This window comes from Puma concolor, chromosome C2 (genome assembly GCF_028749965.1).
Source record: "Puma concolor isolate L17-30 chromosome C2, mPumCon1.1.hap2, whole genome shotgun sequence".
In the NCBI taxonomy this organism is placed as follows: Eukaryota; Metazoa; Chordata; class Mammalia; order Carnivora; family Felidae; genus Puma; species Puma concolor.
In genome coordinates, this window is record NC_141675.1 from 146095267 (window position 1) to 146112805 (window position 17539).

General features: G+C 39.2%; 1 protein-coding gene across 1 annotated transcript; it reads left to right on the forward strand.

Moving 5' to 3' along the window:
* The first annotated feature begins 3542 nt into the window (after positions 1 to 3542).
* Positions 3543 to 3677, forward strand: LOC147577582 (keratin-associated protein 20-1-like). The gene has a single exon (XM_086720254.1). The coding sequence runs from the start codon at positions 3543 to 3545 to the stop codon at positions 3675 to 3677; it is 135 nt and encodes a 44-aa protein (XP_086576380.1).
* Positions 3678 to 17539: the final 13862 nt, after the last annotated feature.

The following is a 17539-nucleotide window of genomic DNA, read 5'->3' on the forward strand; positions in this document are numbered from 1 at the left end:
TCTAAGACGACTGACCTAAAGATAATAAAAAAATACCTCCCAAAGAAAGCAGTTGTTAGCTTTCTTGAAAACAGAAAACAAAACAAAACAGAACAAAATTTGTAATACTGGGCATTAAATGACCAACATCAAAACCAGAACTGCCATTTGGATTGAACAAGTTTATTAGGTCACAGAAACGAACTCCAGCATGGACATCATCAAGGCAGTCGCTGTGACACCATCATCCTGATGAGGGCGGAACTGTGGGGTCACGGGTGAATTTCACCATCTTCCACTCCACGAGGTAAATCCAGGAATCTGTAGGTTAGGCTGTAGGCAGCAACAGACCTACTAGACTTTCATCCTGCAGGATGTCACCCAAGGGAAAGGCTCAGAACGTGTGGGGCTGAGAATTGGTGAATCCCACGTCCAGGTGTAGAGGGTGAGAGTCTCCCATGGTGCCCTCGTTACTAGTAGCCACAGCCAGAGCCACAGCCATGGAGAGAGTGGGAGCGATATCCATAGCCACAGCCATAGCAGGAGCCATAGCCACAGCCCAGGCCTCCATAGCCGCAGCCTCCATAGCCACAGCCTCCATAGCCGCAGCCTCCATAGCCACAGCCTCCATAGCCGCAGCCTCCATAGCCGCAGCCTCCATAGCCACAGCCTCCATAGCCGCAGCCTCCATAGCCACAGCCTCCATAGCCGCAGCCTCCATAGCCACAGCCTCCGTAAGAGTTTCCGTAGTAGCTTCCACACATGGTGTTGGCTGTTGAGGTTGTGCTTGGGTAGAGAAGGAGAGAAGTGTCACTTCGGTGTGGACGATTCCCCTGCAGAGGGCCTTTTATATGCCCTCAGTGTGAGTGGGACCCACCACACAAGTCAGGCCACTGGATAATTTGCAAGACCTCTCTGAGTAATTTGTCCACTCCTGGTTTTAGGGTATGGCTTCAGGGGTAATGAAGACATTTGCTGTTGTTGTGCCACAACCTGAATCATTTGTGAATCATTAATAAGAATCAATTGTCCCATCTTCAAAACCTTACTTACACAAGACCTTCAAATTAGCAATTTGTAACCAGCCTTTATGATAAAAAACAACATTTGTAGTAGACATTCTCGGCTCCAAACAACCAAAATTTTTACCCTTTTCTGGCTGACATCCAACACGCCATAATAATCTACCTTCATTTGAGATTTTCCATCTCTTCTGTTCCAAACTCGTTTTTTTTTTTTTCCTCTTTAGGGATTTTCCATATTTTCACATGAGAGATGGTTTACTAGGAAAAGCCAAAAGGTATCACTCAATTTCATGAGACCATCGACAAAAAGCCAACAGTTTGAAATTCTGGACCACCAGTCCCGGGAAGACCGGGCTTTTCTTTTTCACTTACATTAATATTTCCTTTTAGGATTCTATTTTTAAAACATCTTTTTTTTTCACGGTTTCAAATCTATGTCCGCATCTATAGCCAGAAAACAGAAATGAGATTTTATTTAATTTATAAAATTGCATTTTCATGAAAGAGTTTTCTTTAAAATCCAACACATTTGTAACGTTTGTGTTTTGACTCAAAGGTGAATATAGGCATTTCTTTCTTTAAAATAACAATACTGGCAGAGATATCTTTCACGGTGCTAATAGCATTTCAACAACAAGCAATGAAGTCTTGGTAAAATATCTTGGATTATGAGAAACGTTAATACGTTTCTAATGCCCAGTGCTTTTTAATGCAATGAGGCTCTGAGCTTACTGCAATAATTAAGAGAAATAGCCCTCTGAACTTGTGTTCTTAGTAAGATTAATTCATAAGAGTCAGTAGAGCATAATAGATAAGAATGAAACTTCTGAAATCAGCTCTCTGGGTTCAAATCTTACCTCTATCACTTATAGCTTTGTGACTTTAACAGTAGGCTCCGCTTGTATGTGGGATGGTAACAGTAACACCTACCCCACAAGACAATTTTGAAGAGTCAAATTAGCTAGTGTGTGTCAAACTCTTACAACACTGTCTGGCACGTAGTAGGGACTAGAATATCCTTTGCTCTTATTATCATTTATTTCATCCCCAAACTGTTTTCCTGGCTATAAGCTTTAGTGGAGAGCGGATGAGTTGAACAAGAGCGGTCAGACATACTTAAGTCCTCATGTAGGGGTCTTGGGTCATTGCAAAGGAAAGAGAAACCCTACATTAAGGCTCTGCATCTAAAAGTGGAGAAAGGGGCACCTGGGGGGCTCAGTCGGTTAAGCGTCTGACTTCAGCTCCGGTTATGATCTCATGGTCCATCGGTTTGAGCCCCACATCAGGCTCTGTGCTGACACCTCAGAGCCTGGAGCCTGCTTTGGATTCTGTGTCTCCCTCTCTCTCTGCCCCTTCTCTACTCAAGCTCTGTATCTCTCTCTCTCTCTCTCTCTCAAAAGTAGATAAACATTAAAAAAATTTAATAAAATAAAATAAAAGTAGAGAAAGGCACACTCTGATTTTCCTGAGAAGGAGCAAGTCCCATGAGTGACCCAAGAAACACAACACCAGCAGGTAGAGAATACACTTGGTGCCTACCGGATGGATTTGAGTGCAGGCTCATGATTTTCCCTCGCACAGCGAAAAACTTTTCTGGCTATAAAGCCACAAAGATATAGCACTGGATGGCAGGTAATGGATTGACCAGAGGAGTTTTTTGGTTAATGGCAATGGAAACTGGCAACCTGCATTATGCAGACACAGATGTCAGCACAGGACAGATGAAGGCATTCCCTTTCAATCAAAAGCATACCTCCGCACAATAAAGTCAACTTCAAGAGGGGCAGGAGAGGTGAAGGCTTTAATTCAAGTGAGCTTTCATTCTGAAGACTAGAATGTCGTTGAATTTTGTTGTTGGCCTGGAAGGGACAAGAAGAAATGGTGTGCCATCAGGTGGAAATGGCAATCCAAGCTAGAATTTGGTAAAATATGAAAACAAAACATAGGGGTACACTTGTAAAGATTGATCTTATAAAAATGTCACCTGGGTTATGCATTTCAAATAAAATGAATTGTTTTAGCTGAAAAGACATATTGGGCAATATTATATATCTCATGCTTTAAATAAAATTTACCCCTTAGCACTTGTGTTTTTCCAAAGCTAAACTGAGTAGCTTTTTCATCTGCAATGGGCAGATGAACTTGAGGTTATTATTAAGCCCAAAACGATTGGAATCAATTAAAGTCTGCACAGTTTTTGTGATTTCATAGAACTCCATTATGGAATTTAAATTTGAGTCCTCAGTGAGAGAGGGCTTTAAAACCAAGTCAGTTATCTGTCATTCAATGCACATGATCTGACTGAAAACCTTGACACAACAGCAGAGCAATTTGGGTTCTGAAGGCTTCATGCTGCCTAACGAAATGAGAGTTTTGCAGTTGGCGTTGTTCGTAGTTAATGCAAAATAATTTGCAATACGCTCAACTTTGCCTGTGACTTGCCTCGCCTCCTACGGAGGAAATATAGAACACCTCATGGAAACTGATATTCGAACTCAGGGAAGTATCTTCCTCTTCTACGCCATCCTCCCTGACACCATGACCTACGACAGCAACTGCTATGGGGGCTATGGCCGTGGCTACGGCTCTGGCTGTCACGGGTACGGTGGCTACGGATATGGCTGCTGCAGCCCATCCTGCTATGGTAGATATTGGTCATATGGATTGTACTGAAAAATTCTAGAACCCCTGGACTCCCAAGACGTGTCCTCCTGCGAAACATGGATTCTGCTTCTGGTCGTATTCATCCCATGCTATCTCTTCAAAGTAGCAAAATCCTCAATACAGGCTATGGTGAAAGAAAGGTGTCGTCTTTCTCTGGCTCCATCATGCAAGCTCATACAGAGTATCTTTTAAAATGCAACAAAAGTTTTCTTCTTGATCTCTAAGTATGTCTTTCAGTAAATTGAATCTTTTTTGCAAAGATGCTGTCACATTTATTTATTTTCACTGTCATTATTGCCCATGGATGATTACAAGATAAAAATGTGTGTGTGGTTACTATCCCAGGTTGACACTACTTTCCTCCATCTGTTTTTTTTTCTATCTTTTTTTTTGTCCCTTTAAATATCTTCCATTCTATTTAAAGCTGAGCCTCCATGTGACACGGTTGGTTGCTTCCCCCTCAATAAATGTGGCTTCTCTTTAATTTGCAGGCAAAATAGTTCAAAACACACCTGAAGTCTGGTAGCTGCACGAGGCTGGCCGGCTGCCCTGGTTTCCCCAGGACCCAGAGGAACACACCCACTCGTTAAGTGGTGCTTCTGTGAGTTTTCCAGGCGTCTGCTTTCTAGTGGCTTCATCACAAGAAAGCTTCTCAGGTGCCTGATGTCATTTGTATAGAACTCATGCCCAGCCTGAAAGTGGACCTAGGGAGTGTTGGACCAGCCCTGAGAAGCTGGCTGTCTTTAGTAAATTTCTTTATGTGAGATCATTTCGATTACGAAGTCCATTTCATATATCCACTCAGTCTCTCATTCGTTCAATACTCTGTGTTTAAAGGATGCCAGGCATGCCGCTGTGTTGGAAAGAGAGCATTTTGTAGATGGTCATTTGAGATTGTTCCTGTTGTCATGTTACTGAATTTTATATGGATGTACCATCGATTACACATTGATACCTATGTAATATTAAAATATGGAAGTGGAATATTCTAGTGTTTTTAAATTTGTCCCAAATGAAGAATTGAAGTGTGTTTTCACCCTATGTATATAAAACTAAAGATTCTCAACATTAATTTGTAAAAACAAACTGCTGAAATTAAGAAGGATATAGGTTAGCCAAATTTTAAGAATAAAGTATATAACTAAATAATAGGATCCAGATTTATTTAAAAAATAAAAAAAAATGATTTGGTGAACATAATAAATATTACCTTTTTTCCAATAATTAAAATAAACTGAATTTAGAGCCAAAACTTCAAATCTATGTATTACAAAATCTTAACAATTTTTCTAACATGTTAAGGCAGAGCCTATAAAAATGTGAGTTCTTACTGTTATAAATAATTTTGTGTGTTTCTTCAAGATTATTTATTTATTTTGAGAGAGGGAAGGCACATGTGCAAGCAGGAGAGGGGCAGAGAGAGAAGGAGAGGGAGAATCCCAAGCAGGCTCATGCTCTCAGTGTAAAGCTGGACACGGGTCGCAAACTCACAAACCACGAAATCATGACCTGAGCTGAAATCAAGGGTCAACTGCCTAACCTTATGAGCCACCCAGGTGCCCCAATTTTGTATGTTTTAATATTCAATGATTATTTAATAGTAATTAATGCGTGTAAGAAATTGTAAGTAAAGTCTTATCTTCAAATGCTGGATGCAGCCTCCAAATATTCACTGGTATAGTTTTCTTTTTTTAAGTTTGAAGAACACTGGGGTGTCTGGGTGGCTCAGTCTGTTAAGTGTCTGACTTCAGTTCAGGTCATGACCTCACGGTATGTGGGTTCAAGCCCTGTGTCAGGCTTTGTGCTGACAGCTCAGAGCCTGGGGCCTGTTTTGGATTCTGTGTCTACCTCTTTCTCTCTGCTCCTCCCTGACTCGTGCTCTGTCTCTCTGTCTCAAAAATAAATAAACGTTAATTTTTTTTTTAAGTTTGAAGATCACTGCTCTAGACCAGGGCTTACCAGACTGTGGTCTGTTGCCACTTGTGGGACCCAGAGACCCTTTCAAGGGGTTCGTAAGCCCCCAAAGTATTCTCATAATATATGTATTTACCTATTCCACTCTAATAACCCCATGAATATGCCCTAGAGTTTTCCAGATATATGCTTTGCATGACTCGCTGCCACAATAGACTGACGAAGCAGATATGAGAAACCCATGGCCCATGTTTCTTCTGCCACTATTTCAAGAAAGTCTTCCCGGAAAAATCCGAGCACAACTTTAAAGCCAATGTGAGTATATGGGAATGCAAAAGGTGAAATGAGGGAGGAGAACCAGCACATAGGTTGGGATTGCTAAATAAATGCTTCATTGCATAGTATAATGGTGTAGTCCTATAGAAAGTTACGGTCAACAAATAAGCTGAACTCTCAAGAGGAAAAAATGCAGCTTTGTATTCACTCTTTAACAGAAATATAGTCAGTTCATCGTCAGTAAGTAGTAGAAAATATTATTTGGTGTGAGGAATTGTTTGCCTGAAGGAAAGGAATTATAGAATTTAAAAGATATTTTACTTCAGCTAACCACACTTTTATCACTTCCTCTCTCAGATAGCCTCTAAATTCCTTGACTGTATATGTAGATATGCAATAGAAATTACTATTGTAAGAAAACAAAACAAAAACAAAGCAAAAAAAAACAAGGAAAATTGAGTCCAGGCACTTGGATATCAACAACATTTCAAGGAACCTGAGTACAGACTTTAATAACAAAACGTGAGTGAGAAGATCTCTAAAATATAAAAAGAATCTAAAGACCTGTGACATGATTATTGTATTCCAAAAGAAATAGTTAATAATATTTTCTGTAAGGACATCTTCTGGCTTATTGAAACAAGTGTTTCGTGAAGTTTTATTATTCAAACTTCGCCTGAAGTATGAGGCCATGCTGCCTCATACACCACAGAAGGTGTGTAAAATGCCACACGCAGATGGTGACATTCAAACTGAGGAAAATAATTCCCTGCTCCTCAGTGGAAACTTCTATTCCTGACACCATGCACTGTAACCACCACCATGATGGCAGCCTGGGCTATGGCTCTGACTCAGCCATAGGCTGGATGTGGCCATGGCGGCTGCTGCCCATCTTGCTGTGCAGACAGTGGCCCCATGAATTCTACTGAGGAATATCCAAGCAGCTCAGCCTACAGTACTCCTTCACCTGTGATTTCCTGACTCAGCTTCCATGGTTTTTCCCAAGAGCAATTCTATTCTCTATACAAATTGTGACAAGCTCATCCATGATAATCTGAAAAACACAAAGTTCAGATCTGATTTCCTTCTCAGTTGATGAAGATGGCCAGGACCGTGTCGAAAATTATAGATAAGTCCTACCTTTGAGACTGTATTACCAAAGTAACTTTGGTACTGTGTTTTCTGGTTTTGATCAATATATTGCATAATGGAAAAGTTTAAGTTAACTTTTGGATGAACTTGTTTTTTTCATTTTTGGTATTATTTCACTTAGATCGACTTGCAGGTCTCTGTGGGGAACTGTCTTTGGATGTCGCCTTTGTTGTTATTCTGAGATGATCATTTTCAAAAAGGTAAGGATATGGCCATCATTCCTTTATAACAACATCAATATAAAAACTTTGCTTTCATATACACCGATAGGCAGCACTACTATTCATATATAAACAAGTTAAATGTCACTTCACATAATAATAGCACCATTTTCTATTAACCCATGCTACAGGTGTCTGTCTTTGGCTATTTTTTTATAACCCCACAGTTCAGTTGTATCATTCAGATATGTGCCTTTGGTTACCTATAAGTGGTTCATTCTGCCTTTCATACTCCTCCCTCTTCTTCTGAGCTCAACGGCAAAAGAGTACAATACATAGCTGCAAACTGGTAGGTCACTTCCATTTTAGAGATCTATCGGAAAAAGCCACCTGGCTCCCTTCTTAATAAACAGCGTTTTAACAAGCTGGATCATCACCTTTCATTTGCATTCGGGGTATTAAGCTTCTTATTCCAACTTCTAATTGGAAGAAAACAAAACGTCTCAATTTTTTTTAGAGTTTATTTGTTTTGAGAGAGACAGAGACAGCATGAGTGGGGGAGGGGCAGAGAGCAAGGGAAAGAGAGAGAATCCCAAGAAGGCTGCTCGCTGCTGGAGGTCAGCCTCAATCCCACAAACCGTGAGATCATGACCTGAACCAAAACCAAGAGTTGGACACTTAACCTACTGAGCCACCCAAGGGCCCCTCTTTTCTTAATTATCCTAGCTTTCTTCCTCAAGCAAATGAGCCAAAGAAATCTCCATAAGACACCAATGAGGAGTAATATTTCTGAACATCCAGACAGTATTCTCAGCTATCAACACACGTGGCTGAAAGCACTCTAGACATTTCAAAAACATTTCAACATACATTTCAGGAAGTATGTATGCTTTATATTATATCACATTATATTTTAAGAAGTCCTCTTCCTTTGTCTCAGCAACTGAAACAACTCAAGGAATTCACCTCTGAATTTTTCTCTGGGATAGTAGATGTTTCTCAAAGGCTCTATATAACTGACACACACTCAAGTAATGAATAATGAAGAAGATATTACTTCACATAAGATCACTGCTAAAGGATTGGAGCCTGGCAGTGAGAAGAGTTGCTGGAACATAGTGGTGCCTAATAAATATTTTTAATACAGAAATTCACGACAGTGAACAGTGTTGAAAAATGTCTCCCTGGAATTTTATATTCTACTTGAGCAAAAAATGGGAATGTAAGGATATAAGCTATCTCTGGGGTCTTAATGTACTGATAATGTTATTTCTCCCAGAAAGTATTGATTGTGCCTTTATGTGCTCCCTGTGCATCACTCAGAATGGAACATAGTTTTATCTTAAGAGGGACATTCTCAGTCCCTCACCCAACTCTATTATGACTGAGAGACTGAGGACAATGAGAATGACAGATCACTCTTAACACTTAAATTTGTTTAATGTTTACTTACTTTTGAAAAAGAGACAGACAGAATGTGAGCAGGGGAGGGGCAGAGAGAGAGGGAGACACAGAATCCAAAGCAGGCTCCAGGTTCCGAGCTGTCAGCACAGAGCCCAACGTGGAACTTGAACTCATGAACCACGATATCGTGACCTGAGCCGAAGTCGGATGCTTAACCAACTGAGCCACCCAGGTGTCCAGATCACTCTCAATACTTAGATAAAGTCAAAACTACCTTTTAAAAATAGAATAAGATAACTTTTATTAACTCAGCCATGTTTATGCTGCTTTTCAGGAGAGATTCCACTTGAAGATCATCGCATATAGCTAGGTTTTGGTCAACATCACTGTGTCTTCCTTTTTTCAAACCAATTTCTTTTGCTTCCTTCATCTAGTTTCTAGCCAATGTCACTAAGAAGCACTACAAATGCTACATTTCAATGTTCATCTTAAAGTCTAACCTGGCTCAAAGCCTCTCCTAAGAGAGAACCTAGCTGTTTCATGAGTGAGAAATGTTCTCTGTCTGCATCATATACACCTGTCCAGTTGCCTTCAGAACAGAATTCAAAACTCACGCAAGTAATGATGTGTTCCCGATGCTGATACTCAGCTGCTTTGTGAGGATACTTCACTCCAGATACCCTCCCTCCCCCGCTGGGCAACTGTAAGATCAATGGAACCAAGGGATTCAGAAGGTGAATGGTAGAGAAGTCTCCAAATCTCTACTAGGACTGACAAGAGGGGACCACTGCATTGAAACGAATGTGACACACTATGACAGAGAAAAGCAAAAACTCCTTCTGTTCTGCCCATTCTCTGTAGAAAGATCAACTTTTTTTTTCTTGTTCAACAGTTTGTGGTATAATTGATATGCAAAAAAAACCTTCACAGATTTAAAGTATATGTTGTAATGGGTTTCAGCATATTATTACACAGTCACAATCAAGATAATAAATATATCTTTCACCTCCAAAAGTTTCCTCCTGCTCTTTTGGGGTTTTTTTGTTATTGAAGTAAAAACACTTAACATAAGATCTACACTCTTGTCAAAATTTTAAGTGTACAATATGAACTATAGTCACAAAGCTGTACAGCAGGTCTCTCGAACTTATTTCTGTTGCATAATTGAAACTTAATACACTTTGAACAGCAACTTCCTGTTTCCCTCTCCCCACAAACCTTGTCTACCACCATTTATACTCCATTTCAATGGGTGTGACTATCTTATGAGATGCCTCACCTAAGAATCATGCACTATTCCCTTCTGTGACTGACTTACTTCACTTATCAGAATGTCAGAATGTTCTTGTCAGAACTCAGCAGGTTCATCTACGTTGTCACAAATGACAGAATTAAAAAAAAAACACATACTTTTAAAGAATTGAATAATATTATGTTATATGTATTACCATATTTTTTAAACCAATAACATTCTAACTATTACCACAGTTTTTGATCCATTCATCCATCAATAGACATTTAGGTTGTTTCCATATCTTGGTTATTGTGAGTAATGTTGCGATGAACATGTAAATACAGATATCTCTTTGAGATCCTGATTCCAATTATTTTGGATATATACCTGGATATATGCCCAGAAATGGAACTGCTGGATCATATGGTAGTTCTGTTTCTCAGTTTTTGAAGAATTGCCATACTTTTTTTTTCCCATAGTGGCTGCACCATTTCACATTCCCTCCAAGAGTTTACAAAGATTCCAATTGTTCCACATCCTTTTAATACATGATATGAAAAACCACTATGTGAGTCTAGGTTTCACCTTTTTTTTTCAACATTTCACTTTATAACAAAATTGTAAAATTTCCCAGAAATGATAAAAAGTAACATAATTACATATAAAAATACAGGTTCCTTTACAGTGGGACTTGGATAAACACTGTGTCAGTCTACTCATTAAGAAGCATTGAAGGAATATTTTCCTTGGGGAGAGGAATCATACAAAAAATAAGATAAAATACACAAGGATTCTGATGGAATTTCTACTTCAGTTAGAATCTGCCCATGAAACTGTAAACGCAAGTAAGGAACCAGCATTCTCTAGAAATCCCATAAAACCCGATCAAAGAATTTTCACTAATTTGATGCAGATTTGAAAATATATCAATTACTAATTATTAGAGTCATATGGTTTGATGGGGAGAATTCTGACCTGAAAGAAAAAAAGATCTAGCCTGTGAGAGTCTGTTTGCCTGAAAGAAAAACCACAAGCCTAAGGAATTTTTCTAATGTAAATTAGTGTGAATTATGAGTCCAACACTGTGGTTTGCTCTAGCCATCACTGAAGATACATAAAAGCCCTGGAAGACGGTGGCATTCGGATTGAGGACACTGGTTCCCACCATCAACAGAACCTTTAATTGCTGGCACCTTGTGCTGCTACTACAGTAACTACTGTGGCGGCCTTGGCTGTGGTTCTGGCTGTGGCCGTGGCTCTGTCTCCGGTGGGTATGGATACAGCTGCTGCCGCCCATCTTATTGTGGCAGATACTGGTCCTGTGGATTTTACCGAGAAATTTCTAGAGATACTCCAGGACTCCTCTTCCTGTGTTTCCTGAATCCACTTTCTGAGTTCTTCTCTTTATGAAATCGTAATTCTCTCATTCTAGAATACTTGGGAAGGAGAGAAGAGTTGAAATTCTATGTCCTTCATCTCCATTGAATAAAATCATCTGGAATGTCCTGCTCTAGAAAAGAAATTTTCTCCTGTTATTGGATTACAATTGCTGCTCTGCTTACATTTTAGTTCAACGCTCTTCAAGTGAGACAAAATTTATTTCCGTTTTCAATAAAATCTGTATTGAAAATACTTTTTTATATTACTTTTGTTATATCTGTTGCATGTGCATATGTGTATTTTTGTGACAGAAACATCGTCTTTCTTAATATGCTAAAAAATTAAAGCCTAAAACTGAATTATTTCTAAATGAAATTTGTTTTTGATTAAACTATAATGACTGCAACTACCTGATTATATTTAAACATTAGCCCATATGCTAAGTTTTTAATTAACAGATAAAATCCCACAATGACACTCCTATTTTCAATAACCGTATTCCATGTGACCCTGTCTTTGGCTATTTCCTTATATCCCACATTTGCAAATTTTGAACTGTGCTTCTTGGATTTTCCACTTCATAGCCTTTAAACGACCCTCCATATCCCACATCTAATAGTAGCACACAAAGTAGATATGCACAGTATTTTTGTCTTTGAGAATTTCTAGAAAGTGCCACTCCATTACCACATCAGCATATCAAGCATAAGACATTAAATCAGTGCTTTCATGGAACAGTGATTTTGAATTTCATATCTCCAACTTCTGTTTTGAGGATATCAAAATTTATTTTTATATTAAATACAAATTTCCACCAGACCCTATTAAAAAAAAAATAGAATAATGGAATTTTAACAGCAGTGTGTTGAAAACTTATTCTGATTTAACATTCTGTATCATTTTGATTTTTGTTTGAAATTACAAATTTCACAAATTTTCACTTGATCGATATGAAATATCTACATGTTGTTTGTGCATATATTCCTTAAGAACAACATAGATGGCCAAGCAACTTTTTGAGAATTTCAAATTTATACTAATTAATTTTTAAAACTGGATCATACGATGAAATAAGGACATTTATGATTTGCTATAGAGTATTAGAAGACATTTTTCTCAGTATGTAAAATATTTTGATGTATCCATCTTGTATAATAGAATTTTCTCAGCTTTATAAAAATACCACAGCCTATGTTACGAGAGGAAAATCAAATAACACTAAGTAAACAATACCACTGATAGAATCCACATGGTTCCAGCACCTAAGACAGAGCCTGGACGTATTACAGATTTGAGTTTTGTTTTTGTCTCTGGTTTTTATTTGTTTGTTTCATGAATAAATAAAAAATAAATGAATGAACGAATAAAGCTGATAAATCTTTGTCAATGTTTTATGGGACTTTTAAAATGCTTTCAAATTAAGAGTCTACTACTTGGCAATGAAAAATGAAATCCTGCCATTTGCAACAATGTGGATGGAACTGGAGGGTATTATACTAAGTGAAATAAGTCAGAGAAAGACAGATATCATATGTTTTCACTCATAAGTGGAACCTGAGAAACTTAACAGAAGACCATGGGGGAAGGGAAGAGGAAAAAATAGTTACAAACAGAGAGGGAGGAAGGCAAACCATAAGAGACTCTTAAATACAGAGAACAAACTGAGGGTTGATGGGGGGGTGTAGCAGGAGAGACGGGAAAATGGGTGATGGGCATTGAGGAGGGCATTTGTTGGAATGAGCACTGGGCATTGTATGTAAGTAAAGAATCGCGGGAATCTGCCCCCCCACAACCAAGAGTGCACTGTATACATTGTGTGTTAGCCAACTTGACAATAAATTATATTTTTAAAAAATTGAGTTTACTTTAAAAATTAACAGCATGTGAAAATGCATGGCTGTTCAGATGTGTACACATTTATCTCCCTCCAGAGCCTCAACGCCCAAATGATTCTCTTTTGTCCAATTGATATTCAAATTTTTGTCACATTGGGCTCAGAGGGGAAGATGACTACAGTAGCAGGTGCAAAGTAGAGGGCTTGTACCTATGGCCACGACTACCAGGAACCTCATTTTGTGATCAGGATACACACTGAAGTACTTGTAAGAAAAATACTACTTGTCTTAGATTTGTTTAAAAATATTCAGCACAGGGGCGCCTGGGTGGCGCAGTCGGTTAAGCGTCCGACTTCAGCCAGGTCACGATCTCACGGTCCGTGAGTTCGAGCCCCGCGTCGGGCTCTGGGCTGATGGCTCAGAGTCTGGAGCCTGTTTCCGATTCTGTGTCTCCCTCTCTCTCTGCCCCACCCCCGTTCATGCTCTGTCTCTCTCTGTCCCAAAAATAAATAAACGTTGAAAAAAAAAATTAAAAAAAAAATATTCAGCACAAATAACAATAACTACAAAGAGTATACAAGGAGAGAAGACTGATGGTGGAATACTGACAGATATTAGATCCTGAGGATATGTTTATAAAGCTCCAAAATACAGCTCAAGATACTTTTATGCCCACATGAAACTTACTTATTAAAATGAATAATAAACATGAAAAGCTTACCTGACTCTGCTGAGGAAGCTCTATTTTTAAGAAGGTCATTTTCCACATTATGGAAGACCCTCGCATAAAATATTAGAAGTAACGACAGAATTCTAAAAATCAACATTTTAGAACCTTGTCAATGACTCACCTCGATAAAAATTCTTTCAAATATTTTAACCTAAATAAATAAAAGGTGAGCAAGGGTCTTAAAAAGAGAATAAGAAAAACACATCAAAGGCACAGGATTTGATTGCAGGGAAGCTGACTCAACAGCAAAGTCATCCTGCTCGCACAAGGGCCTCACCTTGTCTAATGAGGCAAGGACTCAGGAAGTGTAGTAATGTAAATTAGTAGGAAATATGTGATCAACAAGTCCCGCCCACTGAAGATACGTATAAAAAGGACCTGTGCAGACAGTGATGTTCAAACTGACAGAAACGGATTCCCTGCTCCAACAATATCCTCCACTCCTGAAACCATGTCCTACTACGGCAACTACTATGGAGGTCTAGGTTATGGCTATGGTGGCCTGGGCTGTGGCTATGGTGGCTATGGCTATGGCGGCTGTGGCTATGGCGGCTATGGCTATGGCGGCTGTGGCTATGGCGGCTGTGGCTATGGCGGCTATGGATGTGGCTTCGGTGGCCTGGGCTGTGGCTATGGTGGCTATGGATGTGGCTACAATGGCGTGGGCTATGCCTGTGGAGGCTTCGGGTATGGCTCCAACCGCCCATCTTGCTGCAGAAGATGTTTCTACTGAGAAGCTTCCAGAGAAACTCAACTTTTTATTCTCCTCCAGCTTCCTGAATCTGCTTCCATGATTCTTCCTATGAATAATTCCATTTTCTCCTCTGAATGTCAACATCATCCTAAGACATCTAAAAAGACAAAATAAAATAGGTTGGATTCTGCAAAACTTATCTGAACTCATTGAAATCACATGGAATGTTTCGTAGTTTTTAAAAGCTTTTCCTTTGATATTGTATTGCCTATCAAATTTCCCTCATTTTTGATCAACAATGATTTGTGAGAAAAGTATACAGTAATTTTAATAAACATTTATCTCATTGAAAATACTTGTTGCATTTATGTGTGTGTGTGTGTGTGTGTGTGTGTTGAAATAATTTGATTTAATATTGCTTTGGGAGGATTAATGTTTTCAACTGGTTTTGCAACTTGCTACATCTTAATGCTATAAATGGGGGGGGAAGGTCATATGAGAAGTCATAATCACTATTATAGAAGTAATATAATCCATTTCCTTAAAAGTGACTGGCATATAGGGAATGCTCAATAAATATTCCCTAAGTGATGGAATATCACTGGCTTTAAGGATGGGACATAGCAAACCATGTAATTTCTAACAAATTCTATTAAGTTTTGATTGGCAATGTGAGAGAAATTGGAGCTACGCCCATGTATACAGATGCCCATTACCAGGCTCTTATTGTCCAGATGATGACATTGTGTATGATGGGAATGCCTTAGGGAATCTGCATGCAGCAGCTGAGAACCACAGGAACTCGAGCAACCATGTTCTTGTGCCCAATCCTCCTAGAGCTCTGATAGACATGATGTACTATTGATCATTTTGTTCAGCCAAGATACTGCCAAGCTGAATTATCTTTAAATAAAATAGATTGCTATTCCACTTATTGGACTCATTTCTTGTGTTTCCTCACCCAGCTTTTCCTATTCATGTCAGAAATGCCAACCTCATTCCTGACTATTGGGGAAAAAATAATTCACATTCAGCATGTCCATTTCGATCAGCCAAAATCAATGGGATGACTTATAATTTACAGAAAAGTTTTACTTTTATGTTGTATTAGCATCATGCTTCTTCACATCATTCATGGGAGAGATCAAGTTCATGTTTAATAATGACCTATGGCTGTAAATATTGCTGCACTGCATTTACATTAAAATGTCCCATCATTTTTGCTTTTCTCGGTGTATATATGTGCGTACGCATGTGAGAGAAAGGAATAGAGAGAGAGAGAGAAATGAGAGACAGAGAAAAGAAACAGAGAGGCAGAAACAGAGAGGAGAGAACAGACTGTCTTTGGCTGTCTCTGAAGTTTTGATGTGTCTACAAATTCAGGGATCTGAACATGAGTTCTTCTTATCGAAGGACATATGTCATCCAGGCTTCCATGGGATTCGGCAGCTACTACCACATCTGATCAGACTATGAAATTACTCATGCCAGATAAGTGATACTTTGCCTACCAAAGCAGTTCTTCTTCCTATCACTACATTTAACAACCCCTGCTTTTGTCTCTTTCCTGATACCTTGAGTCTTAGCCGAATTACTTAAAACTGTGCCTCAAGAAAGAGATCATTTGCTCCCCACACCACACAGGCTTCTGGTTATATTCTACATGTTATCCATAAAATAGTTCATGAGGGGCGCCTGGGTGGCGCAGTCGGTTAAGCGTCCGACTTCAGCCAGGTCACGATCTCGCGGTCCGTGAGTTCGAGCCCCGCGTCGGGCTCCGGGCTGATGGCTCAGAGCCTGGAGCCTGTTTCCGATTCTGTGTCTCCCTCTCTCTCTGCCCCTCCCCCGTTCATGCTCTGTCTCTCTCTGTCCCAAAAATAAATAAACGTTGAAAAAAAAAATTTTTTTTTAAATACTTCATGAAAAATTCCATGCTTGGTGGCTGCCGACTGCCTGATGTTTGATAGATCCTTCAAGAGGGACCCTCTCACTGCTCACCACCTCACCACCACAGTCTTCCACGCACTGAGTCACCACCATCTCCCTTCATACTACTCCCTCTCTTCATTCAGCTCGGCATTTACAATGTCCAAAATGAATGAATATTTCTTTTTTCTTAAGAAGCCTCATGACATCGGGAAATGGTGAAGAGACAACAGAGGTTTATGGAATACGATATCGGTCAGGCAAAGATCATTTTGATTAAATGGATTTTCTACTTTACTTTCAAAAATTGCTACATTTTGCTCAAAAAAAAAAAAAAAACCCTACCAAAAACGTGTGGCCATCATTGCATTTGAAAAGTGAATCCTACCAATGAAATTCTGCTTGACTAACAGGTGCCACGCATCATTTTGATACCGGAAAATCTACCTTAATGCTGTGAAGAGATGTGCATTGAGCATAACGCCAGACACGTTTCACCCAACGAAGAAAAGTAACGATTCCAGAAGAAACTGAACTTATTTTATTTGTTTTTCTTCACAATACTGGAAGTTTCTCTAATGTCTTTTTTACCACTTCTGGCATCTCATGCTGTGAATGAGAGCAGTGATATGAGGAGACACAGGAACAATAAAAGCTGTCACATGACACAATGTCTTAAAAATGGCCGGCCCATGGTTAGAAACAGATAAGTAACAATTGAATGGTTGAAAGAGGCTGGAAAACCTGTGTGATTTTTTTTTCTCTAAAGTTGTATAGAATCTAAACCAGTAGCCCGAGGGAAAGCCGTGTTCTTCATCCCATCTGTACACCCATCACTACTCTCAGTGTTGGAAGCAGTGTTTGTGGGGTCAGAGAAAAATCGGGCTCAACAACGATAAAGTCAGGAAGCTTCTTAACAAAATCTCCCAATAACTTTACATACAGTGAAGATATAAAACTTATATTAATCTTGTTGTCAAAACTCACTTGGGTATGCAGGTAGCTTTTCAAAAGTTTGCATTAGGACACCTGGCTTTTACCAAGAAACTTAGACTTGCACCTGTTTCCTCTAACCAAAAGAAATCCAAAAGGGGTTCTCGCTTTTGTCAAAAAGGGCAAAAAGTGAAAATAGCATTCAGTGTTGGCTTTGCAGGAAGTCATTATA

What these genes read in the sequence shown, in the direction of transcription:
- LOC147577582 (XM_086720254.1), top strand. Translation starts at nt 3,543, where the DNA reads ATGACCTACGACAGCAACTGCTATGGGGGCTATGGCCGTGGCTACGGC.